At 34.8% G+C, this 11,959-nt stretch overlaps 1 protein-coding gene across 2 annotated transcripts; it reads left to right on the forward strand.

Moving 5' to 3' along the window:
* The first annotated feature begins 7,155 nt into the window (after positions 1 to 7,155).
* On the forward strand, positions 7,156 to 10,290 carry LOC103487239 (receptor-like protein CLAVATA2). 2 transcript variants are annotated; one of them, XM_008445494.3, is made up of 2 exons: positions 7,156 to 7,596; positions 7,725 to 10,290. In XM_008445494.3, the coding sequence occupies exon 2, from the start codon at positions 7,747 to 7,749 to the stop codon at positions 10,009 to 10,011; it is 2,265 nt and encodes a 754-aa protein (XP_008443716.1). In that variant the 5' UTR covers positions 7,156 to 7,596; positions 7,725 to 7,746; the 3' UTR covers positions 10,012 to 10,290. The 2 variants fall into 2 exon arrangements, with proteins under 2 accessions (XP_008443716.1, XP_008443715.1); XM_008445493.3 differs by having other exon boundaries at positions 7,157 to 7,596; positions 7,675 to 10,290.
* The last annotated feature ends 1,669 nt before the right edge of the window (positions 10,291 to 11,959 follow it).

Consider the following 11,959-nt stretch of genomic DNA (forward strand, 5'->3'; position numbering starts at 1 on the left):
TATTCGCACATTAATGAGAGAAAAGAAACAAATGATTGGTGAAATTTTAAAAAGTCTTTTTTTTTTATGAAAATTTGAAGCAAGAGGTTATTTATATGAACTTTTGTAAGTAAATTCCAACATCCAACCTAATTTCAACTCATCGTCATCTCTTTATACAAAGATTTCATGCAAAGCAATGTTATCAACCAACTGATAACTATATGATTGCGTTTGAGTGAGATTTTTGACATGTTCTGGTTCCAACATGAGACTTAAGCAATCCATGTAAATACATTAACCAATTTAAAATCGATGGATTTCCTAAATTCATTTATTAGATTAATTTTATAAGATCAATATAAATTAATTTTAAATAAAACTCATTTAATAAATTTAATTAAATGAACTCATTTAATATCAAATATTAAATCATTATTTTTTCTAACGAATCCCTACTTCTTTCAATCGCGATCATTTGTATACAATCCCTATTCATATAATCAATATTTAAATTAAATTTAAATATTTCCGATGCTCCTAATCATTCAGTACACAATTAAACAATCTTATGTTTATTATATTATATAAAATCAATTCTTACTCTCTAAAGTGACATTTCATCACACCGTACTAAGATTTATTTCGTCATAAGCTAGTAAGAGGTTTAATGACCCTAGAGATCAAGAGCTACAACTATATGAGACTATCTGTTTAAACTCTTTGACATAGTTAACCAGAATTTGTTAACTACCGAGACACTCAACTAAAACCCAATATCTACACTCTCTTCACTATAGATATATTTTTGTCCATAGATATAACAATGATTTGTAAGTCGATTATTTACATGTTGTTTGTAATTACATTTGGGTCAAAATTATCCTATTAGCCCCAAAATGACTTCTTGTACCTTAAGTTTCACTAATCCTCTAATGAACAATTTATTTGGTCCAACCACCAAACTGATAGTTCCTCTCGAGTCAATGAGAGAGTGAGGCCCTTTGTTTAAAGCCTGAGTCAGCACTTAAGGGAACAACTGTTCTTGTTCTATATATGTTCTTCTCTTCGCAGATCGCACGTGAGTTGGAGCATGCAAATTGGTTATCGCGGCTCTTATTCGCTTAATTATATTTTCTTTGATCTGATAGTTAAAGGTTCTACTACTGTGATTTGCAATGCGAGGAGACAAAGTTAGGGGATAAAAGGTGCTAACTTTGCGTCTAGGCGAGGATCAACATGCTATAATAGGTACACATCCTCGCCATATGTAGCTACTTCTCTAAGTTTGCGTTGAGTACAAGTTTTCCTCTTACTTGTCCAAGTGTAAGCGAACCGAGAGGTTTCCTGGATAAGCTAGGGTTGAACATAGGGAATTTCTTATCAATCTTATTTATAATACCTACTTTAACTTCAAGCAATATAAATCTATATAGTATAAAAGTAAAAGTATGCTAATTTTATTATTTACACTGAGAGTTTCTGTAGAAGATGGAATGGAATGGAATGATTATGGAATGTGAACTAAGTTGAATTATGAAAGATGTAGGAAAGTTTCTGCATTGTATATGATTTAGGCCATGTGAGATTCCCTTGATGCGACATAAATCGTTTAACCATCTTGTAATTAAGGCAGACAACCTCTCGGCTCCTAAACACCGTACTTGTACTCCTTTTGAGACATAAATATTAAAGATAAATCACGCGATTTATATCCAGGTTTTCTTTCTTATAAGCATCACATTTTCTCTCTAATTAAGGCGAGCAATCTCTCGCGGCTAAACATTACACTTGTTCTCCTATCGATACACAAATGATGGAGACAAAATACTAGAATGAAATTTTATTTCCAAACTTCTTTCCGTGCATGTTTAGCGAGGTCTTTGCTACTTTCTCTCTAGAGTAGTTGGTGAGCAATTCTTTATTCCTTCTCTCAAAGAGACTTAGGTGGTAGGATTAAGCTTAAACTAAACACGATGAGACTTACTTAAATAACCCTTATCAAGTTTACAACATAGGCTTAAACTACTTATAACACTTTAACAAGAGGAATGGTAAAGAGATGAGAAAATGGCAGTGAATAAATATTAATTGTATAGATTAATGTAGGCCTCTCAATCATGAGAATAATAACAGCCAAAGAATCCATTAAAAGATACAAAAATAGAAAGTAAAGAAGAGTGTCAAGTCGCTGAATGCATTGTTGTATATTCCTTGGCTCTTTTACAAGTTAGGGGAATGGTTGGTGAGTTTGTCCCTTTAATCTCTCTCTAAGCTCTCACTCAGAAGTTGATTGAAGAAGAGGTGAAGGTAGAGGAACTTCTATAGTTGGGAAATGATTATAAAACTTTCCTTCCGTTGGCCTTGGAAAAGGGTCCCCTTTGATTCTTTTACATGGTGAAGTGGAAGATATTTATAGGCATATTTGGGCGACAAAATATTGATGCTCTATTGCACAACTGTCCTTATCCTTTGCAAATGTTAGCGAGAAAGTAGCAGTGTCATGTCATATAAACTCCACCTACCACTTTTGTCTTTTGGCGAATCACCACGCATTATGAATTGTTGTCAGAATGCTACACGATGTGAATCCCAAGAAGCTTCTTATCACTAAGACTTTGAGTGCGTTCTTCTACGATTCGCTACTTCTCTTCTTTTCATCATCATGTGTATAAAAACACGTAAAAACATAGTTAATCAGGTGTTATGACTTATGTAAGCTACATTCTCTTAACCTTATAATTTTCTAATAAAAGCTATGCATTTTAGTCATTTATCTTGTACTTTGACTCTATTGTTTTACCTAAAAGGTCACAACAACTTGTACTTCTACAAGTTATCAACAACCTCTCCACTATTCCTAAAAACAGGTAGGAGTGAATTTCCTCTTTTGCACCCTATTTCCCCAGCCATCTACTTAGTCTTTGCTTGTTTCTTTATATGCAATGAGTTCTAAGCTATCATGGATATTGAATTCTGGTTCTAATTGTGCAGCTAGACTAGGCGAGTAAGCTAGGTCATGCAATAAAAGGGGTTAACGCCTAGTTATATGCGTTGATTAGGTCTAAGGATTTGTCAATTGCGTACAAGTTTTCCTTTTTCTTTTCCAAGTGTAAGCGAAAAGAGAGGTTTCCTAGATAAGCCAAGGTCGAACACAGGGAATTTATGCTACTCATGGTTATAACACGTAAGTTAATTTCATGCAGTGATTATATAATATTGATGTATTCACAGTATAAATTATTCTAAGTCTAACTATACTACATGTAAGGGGAACAAGATGGATGTGGATATGGTGGTTATGCATGATGTGAATTAAGTTCTATTTAGGCGAGATGGAGAAAGGAATGTCGGTGCAATTTTGATGTGTTACAAAGCTAAATAGTTGATTGAGGCGATACAAATTATTTTTTAATTTTAAATTTAGGATGAGCCTCCTCTCGGCATCTTTCCCATACTTGCTTACCTTTCGGAATGCAAATACTCAAAATCACCACACGCACTTGCATTTTTGATATATATGTTAAAAGAGAAATTTATTGACAAGATTGTATCTTCACAGTCTCTTTACCACATGTTTAATGAGGTCTAAGTCATTACTCTTTTGAGTGATTACACCCAATATTTCATTCTTTCTTTCAAATAGAATGATGTATTAAGTACAACACCTAACTAAGCAAGATAGATAATACCATCATCTAGATTCTTTCCTAACTATTCATACTTTACATTTTATCATGATTACAAAGAATGAATACTATTGAAAGGTAAAGAGATGAATGAGTGAAAGTAGTAATTCGATCTTGTTCAATCGAGAGAAAAGGCAGAGAAAGACCGGTCACTCTCACCCATACAAATCAAAGGACAATCCCTCGTGAAGAGAAGTTCATAACACACTTAGTATTAAGACTAAGTATTAAGACTAAGTTACCTAGGTCATCCTAATGAAATAGACACTTAACTAGTTAACGAAGTTACATCTAATGGTTACTATTTCACAATCTGGTCTTATGCAAACTCATTGCATAAGATATCCTCACTTGCATGTCACCTACACGAACACGTTGGATCATTGCGTTTGTATCAAATACAAAGTGAGTCGTATCTACAGTGTTAGCAGGATAAGGTACCCAGTCTTATCCCTATACTATAGACTCTTTAAGTTGATCTTGAACATTAATCTCTGTATGTCTCTACATACTGTTCAAGACTCATCAAACAACTTATGATGTTAGTTTATTGGATTTGGATTATTAAGACTAAACTAATAATATAATCAATAAAACTTATTGAAATTATAATAATAACACTTTATTAATAATAGCCAATGAATTATATTTACTATTTATGAGTTTTAAGACATAAAACCCAACAAATACAAGCTAGGGGGAGATGGGAATGAAATCTTCTTCACTCAAACCTCAAGCTCTCACTCTTAGATTGACCGAAGAAGATGAAATACTTTACAGACAGTGGAAAGATTATTCCTTCCAACCACTATCTAGGGTTCAATCCATTCAAGTTGGCTTTTAGTCTATTTGGGCCTCATTGGGTCCATTCAGACCTCTCCTTTTCCTTGATGGTGATGGAGTCCTTTATATAGGCAGATTTAGGTAGAAAATCTAATCTTCTGAGCATGTCAGCGTTGAAAGCTGCTTCTATGTTAAGTCATATCAACTTTATCTGTCACTTTTGTCTTCTAACGAATCTCTTCTCGCCTACTGATATGGTCTTCTCTCTTGGTATTCTCATGATCAGTTCCTCTATGTTCGTTAGTTTCTTTTTTTATTCATAATCCTGCTCTTTGACAGTAAAAATAGGGTGAAACAAGCATGAAAGCTTATGTAAAGTATGTTTCCAAATACTTGTGAATTTTTCATATACGCTACGCGTTTTGACACATTTGTTTTGCATTTTAATAACATTATTCTATCTAAAAGGCTAAAATAACTTGTATTTCCACAAGTTATCAATAAGCAATTTAGAATCGCATCGTTTTTATTAAATATAACGTGAGTTGTATCCATAGTGTCCGTAGAATAAGACACCTAACCTTATTCATATGTTATAGACCGTTTAAGCTATTGACTTGAAGTTGATCCACTTTTATGTCACTCATAAAGTTCAAGTATACATATAATAGTAACAAGATCTTAGTTTAATGGATTAAAAGTTATAAGGAGAAAATCACTAATTGAATAATAATATTGTCACACCCCGTCCCGAGCACCTCCTCTCTAAGCCCGAGCAACGGTGTGAAGCCAACTGATATTGCTCTCCTCATGAACGACACTAGCTAACCCTTCAACTTCTAACCTTTAGCTAAAAAAGCAAACGAAAGCTAGAGACAAAAAACTTAGACATGAAACTTAAAACACAACTCTACTGATAACTAAGATTTAAAAAAAAAAAAACAGACTTTAACTCTAACCCTTGAACAACTTTAATCAAATTGGCCTCGCAACAATAAGCCTAGCATCTCGAGTAGCACAACCTATACCTGGAAAGTGAAAAATATTTTGAAGAGTGTGAGCTAAACGAGCCATGTGAGTGATGAGTTTTCGTAAACGTTTCATAGACTGTTTTAAAGACAGTAACTTAATTCATAAATCCTTTTATAACAATAATGTAAACAATTACTAGAAATATTCAATAACAGTAAACTAAAATCTTGTTTTTCTTAAACATAAACAATAACAATAACACTTTAAACTTGATAAGCATTTAAGAAACACTAAGTCAAATCCTTGATATTTTATCACTCACCACTTTTGGCTAAGTTCTTGGCTTAGTTCCATTTCTTCTTGCCCTGACAATAACAAGGAAACTCAAGTTAAAAACTTGGTCTTAGCCATGATAAAATCTCTTTAACTTCTTCCTTTATCCTTCTTTCTTCTCAAGGAAACCCCTTTTTAACTCACTTTGAACTCTTTTGAAGTCTCGACAACCTTGACTTGCTTAGAACTACTTATACCAAGCTTGTCCTAGCTCCAACGAACTCCTAATCAAATTTAGAGTCTAGGTCAACAAACTAGAACTTGTAAGCTTGCTCTAAACCTTCTTAAACAAGAAAAAAGACTTTTAACTTACTTGGATCTAAACCTTAGGCTCTTAACCCTTCCTATTTTGCTTTAACTCACTAAAGACAACAACTTCTCAAATGCCTCTTGCTCGAATATCCAAACTGATGCTTGGTCGAACTACTCTCTGATGTGGCTTCCAAACTTCCAAGAATACTAAACTTTCACCACACTTCTCTCTACTCTTCTCTCTTGAGCTGAACATGGTGAGAAATGAGAGAAATATGGGTTTACTACCTTTAAAAACTCCCATTCTATCCGAAATGCTAATCTTGGGCGTTAAATTTTTTGTGAAAACGTATGTCACGTGTCCAATAAGTGATCTCGATTGAGATTCACCAAGATTTGCTCCTTTCTCGAAAGGGCAAGCATCGAAAACTTCCCTGAGAACCTTAAAATGTCATTCTTTGCTTCCAGTTCTGAGTGAACAAAGTCCTGAGATGGCCCGAGTTTCCTTCACCTTTTGCTTCGAACTTTCAATCTCGGTCGAACACGTCCCCAAGATTTTAAACTCTTAAGCTTTTGTCCTTCATCTTAGCTGAACAAGCACCGAGATTGCCTCGAGATTCCTTTGCCAATACACTTACCTTTTCTAATAACCAACTTTTTTTATCAACTTATCTTGCTATCAGCTCAACACAACTCCAACTTCAACACTTAACTTGAACCAAATCTTTTAAAGTTTCTCTTTCCTTTACCAAAGCTTAACAAGTCCTAATGGTCATAGAAATTTGGGGTTTCACAAATATATTGAACAATATCTCAATAACACCTTTATTGAATAATAAAACAAGTTTATCATTTACAATCTACAGATTTTAAGACATAAAACCCAACACTGCATTGATTTTTTTCTTCTCACCAGGTTGGTAGATACTCTACCCCTCATATTATTGTTGAGTCAGATTGTTGTGAGCTCATTGATGTCTAGCGTTACTGGAATGCTGAGCTTAATCACCTTGTTAGTGTGAGCTTGCCTTTAGGTGTTAATGTCGAGGTCTTGTCTTTTGTCAGGTGTGTACGCTCTGTGAATGGGGTAGTCACAGCCTTGCTGGGAGTCTTTTGGGTTTTGTTTTATAAACCTTTGTTCTTCTCTCTCTCTCTCCAAAGAAGTTGGTTGGGTGGCGACTTATTTGCCTTTTTGGTTCTCCTCGGCTATGTATGAGGAGCCTTTTACTAAAAATTCTCATTTAATTGATGTTTCCTAAAAAAAAATTAATGGTTTTGGTGGGAGGACGAGGAGGATATGGCTCTTCTCCATTAGAGTGCCCAAAAGACTTGAGGCACGAAAAATAAAATAGAGAGTGGACACACAGGGAACAAGCTCACTAACACTTTCACTTTCAATCTCTACCGTCCCTAACCAAAGTTCCCCTTTTTTCCCTTTAATGGCTCTTCTTTTTCCCTTTCATAAAGAATATGAAGACATGTAAATTAGAGAATCTCTATTCTCCTGCGACCTCCAATAAACGATAACCCAAAATACAAAAACCTCATTTGCTGCTGCTTCCTATCTCTCTCCATTTCCACTCGTAAAGTAAGTCTCTCTTTCTCATTCTATATTCTTAGTCTCATTGATGCTTGCTTTTTAGAGCTTTCTCTCTTGTTTGGGCAGATGGGGTTATAGGAATTTTGATTCTTCTGGCTGTTACTTTGGGGTTTTAGGAAATTGGTTTGTTTCTTAGTGATGGACCTGAGATGGCTTTTGGGGAAGTTGATTCCATTTTCTTGTTTGAGGGTTTGTTGGGTTCGTTCTTCAGTTCCAGGCCGGAAATGGATTTCTTCTTTCTTTTCATCTAAGTCTCTTGACTACCATGCTCTGTTGCTCTCGTTCTTGTTGATTTTTTGCTTGAACCCTTCTCAATCAGCGGAGCTTGACCCTGAAGATGAGGCCTCTCTTTTGGCGTTCAAATCATCGATTCAAGACCCTAATAAGAATTTGTCAAGCTGGGTGGGTTCAAATTGTTCAGATTGGGCTGGAATTGCTTGTGAAAACAAGACTGGGAGAGTGGTTTCCATTAAACTCACTGATATGAACTTGTCTGGCCAAATTAACTCTGGATTCTGTAACCTCTCGTTTCTTGAGCACTTGGTTTTGTCTCAGAACAACTTTTCTTGCTCGATACCTTCGTGTTTGGGCAATTTAATTCGCCTTCGTACTGTTGATTTGAGTCGTAATCGGTTTCGAGGTGTTGTGCCTGAGACATTGATGAAACTAGAGAACTTGGAGGAGCTTATTTTGGTCGGTAACCAAGACTTGGGGGGTCCTATTCCTTCTTGGATTGGGAACTTCTCGACAAAGCTGCAGAAACTTGATCTGGGTTTCAACTCTTTTAGTGGTGAAATGCCTGAGAGTTTGTTGAACTCGACCTCTCTAAAGCATTTGGATCTTCAAAATAACTATTTGAAGGGGAATGTATATGATTTCCTTCAGCCTTTAGTTTCACTCAATCTCATGTCGAATCGATTTTCTGGAACTCTACCTTGTTTTTCAGCTTGCACACGGTCTCTCACAGTTCTTAATTTGGCTAACAATTCTATTTTTGGAGGAGTGCCCACGTGTATTGCGTCACTTCGTGCTTTGGTTCAGTTGAATCTATCATCCAATCATTTGACTTACAAGATGTCGCCTAGACTCCTGTTTGCAGAGCAGCTACTTGTGTTGGACTTGAGTAACAATGATCTATATGGCCCTCTTCCGAGCATGATTGTGGAGACGATAGAAAAATCAGGGCTTGTTCTCCTTGACTTGTCTCACAATCGATTTTCAGGTGGAATTCCATCAAAGATCACAGAACTGAGAAGTTTGCAGGCATTGTTCCTTTCACACAATCTCCTTGTGGGGGAAATTCCTGCAAGGATTGGGAATCTGACTTATCTCCAAGTCATTGATCTCTCATATAACTACTTATCGGGCTCAATTCCATTGAACATTGTGGGATGCTTTCAACTACTTGCTTTGATACTTAACAACAATAATCTTTCTGGTGAGATTCAACCTGAGCTTGATGCATTGGATAGTCTGAAGATATTAGACATTAGCAACAACATGATTTCTGGTGAAGTCCCACTGACTCTGGCGGGATGTAAATCATTAGAAATTGTTGATTTCAGCTCCAACAATCTCTCGGGAAATTTGAACGATGCGATAACAAAATGGTCGAACCTGCGATATCTCTCACTCGCTCGCAACAAATTCATAGGTAACCTTCCCAGTTGGTTGTTTGCCTTTGAAGTAATTCAGCTGATGGACTTCTCAAGCAACAAATTCTCTGGCCCCATACCCGATGTTAACTTCAACATTAGCTCAAATTTTAACAGTGGCGACATTAGTAGGCCATCAAATGAACCATTCGCAGCAAAGAAAGTTGTGAATTTCAAAGTTTCTACAGTTGTCGATGTTGGCAGTGAATTACAATTCAACTACGATCTGTCTTCGGCTGTTGGAATCGATTTGTCGAATAACTTACTACATGGGTCGATCCCAGAAGGTCTATATTCACTAGAGGGTCTTCAATACTTGAATTTATCATATAACTCTCTTGAAGGACAGGTTCCTGGGTTAGAGAAAATGCAGAGTGTAAGAGCCTTAGATTTGTCCCACAATTATCTGTCTGGTGAGATCCCAGGAAATATATCCATCCTTGAGGATTTAACTCTTCTCGATCTGTCCTATAACTGCTTCTCGGGTTTGGTTTCGGAGAAGCAAGGATTCGGGCGGTTTCCAGGTGCATTTGCTGGGAATCCAGACCTGTGTGTGGAGTCTTCGGGTGAAGGGTGTCGCTCCAGCGGTATTCCAACAGTTCCGGGGAAGATATCAGATGGCGAAACAGAGGGGCCAATATCGGTTTGGATTTTCTGTTTGAGTGCCTTTATAAGTTTCTACTTTGGGACTGTTTCCCTCTTGTGTTCTGCTAGAGCAAGAAACTACTTTCTTCACACAAAAGCTTGATGAAGTGGAGGAATGAGTTTTGCAATATTGCTCTTTTGTATATTCCTTTTTTCTCTTGAGGCTTTTTTTTCCCTCCCTCTTTCTAATAGAAGGACGAGAAATCTTCCAATCAGATAATAACTCGGATCTTTGTAACCTTTTGTTGGACATATTTTAGAGTTTAGAATCAAAACTTTTGGTCCATAGGTTTTAGATTTGATTTATTTCAAAATATTATAAGCATCTTCATAGGTCCCGAAATATTATAATTTGATGATTGATCTTTGAGTTTTGCTTCAATTTTGTCTTCAGTTTTAAAATTCACCTTTTTATCTCAAATCTCAATAATTGAGCTCTTTTCATATGCAATGTTAGTCTACATAGTACTTTAAAATTAATTCACATGATTAAAATTTAAATTTTCACTTCAATATTAATTTTAATAAATTATTAGATATTAACACCAAAATAATGGAAGTACGGAGTATTGAAAGAAACTAAATGAGAACTAAATTCAAAATGTAGGAATCAAAATATCAAAATGTATTTTTGGTAATTTTTTTTTTTCTTTAGAGGAAGAAATAGTTGTTTGATAGTTGATGAATATGTAACTGTTTTTTCTTTTTTAAATTACAAAATGGAACCTGGAACCAAGGATATTGTTTAGTACATAAATTTGTACAAATTTCTTGAATTAACAAATGCAAAGTATATGGCTTTTTATAACTTCAAAATGAAAGGGATTGGATACAGATGACTCAAAGTTGCAGTATTTCCAAAGGTGGGAAAACATTCCAAGAGTAGGAAAGTTCATACTGTATGACCGTAATCAAATACAAACATAACCTAAAATGAAAGTAAAAAGTCTAACTGAAAATACACCAACAAAACATCATAAGTGTGAGAATAGGAGATTTCAATTAGCCACCAAGATTTTGACCAATAAATGAGTGCTGCACTTGAAAATATCATGAAGTCTTTGTTACATTAATGAAACCTTCATTCTTGCTTGTTAAATGATTCCTCCTAACTCTATTTATGAGAATCATGAACAAGCGATAAAGCGCACTTCATTCATATTACTAATGGTATAAGCTACGATGATACCTCTTTGAAGTGGATGTCTACTATTGGGTTGGAGTTTATAAATTTGTCCAATTCGAATTCTAAAAGTAAACAATTTATAGAAACCATGATTTATATCACACACAAAATTATTGGTTTAACATTTTTGAGATTTATTTTTAAAATTAAAATGTTTGGACATGTTTATTTTAAACAAATTTTACATCTTTTAAATAAAAATGACTATTTTGAAAAACATTTTCTTCTAACACACTCTATATAAATACCATTAACAAAATTATTGTTCTTACACACACATCGAATATAGGTGAACAAATAAATAAAAACTTGGGTGCCATTTGCAATTTGAATACCAATTGTTGTGTTTATCACAACTGATCAAGTTAGATTAGCCTTAGCGAACATAATTTTCATTTTTCTTGTGAGCCTTTCCATTTACAATGCAAATTATGTTTTGAAATCAAGGGAACATTATTATTTATTTTTTAAAAGAAAAAAAAAGCAATCAGGAAAGGAAAACATTTAGGAATAAATTAGTATGTTGTGATTAGGGCAACAACCACAAATAAAATAGACTTTCAAGCATGAAATTATCGGTCCTACAGATGAAACATAGGATTCCTTGAAGCAAAATTAGTTTCAAGGGAAATTATTAATTTAGACATTTAAAGTCGAAAGACATTTTTAAATATCGCAAAATGAATAAAAAATTATAGAATATAGCAAAATTTCATATTTTATCGATAAGGGACGATGATAAAAGACCATCAATGATAATTAGACCATCAATAAGATTAGATCTATTTATACTCTAATCTATTTATACTCTATCAAATTTCATTGGAAATTGGTGACCCAAATTGGAACAAGGGTCACGTAAACC

This window comes from Cucumis melo, chromosome 2, assembly GCF_025177605.1.
Source record: "Cucumis melo cultivar AY chromosome 2, USDA_Cmelo_AY_1.0, whole genome shotgun sequence".
NCBI classification, from domain to species: domain Eukaryota; kingdom Viridiplantae; phylum Streptophyta; class Magnoliopsida; order Cucurbitales; family Cucurbitaceae; genus Cucumis; species Cucumis melo.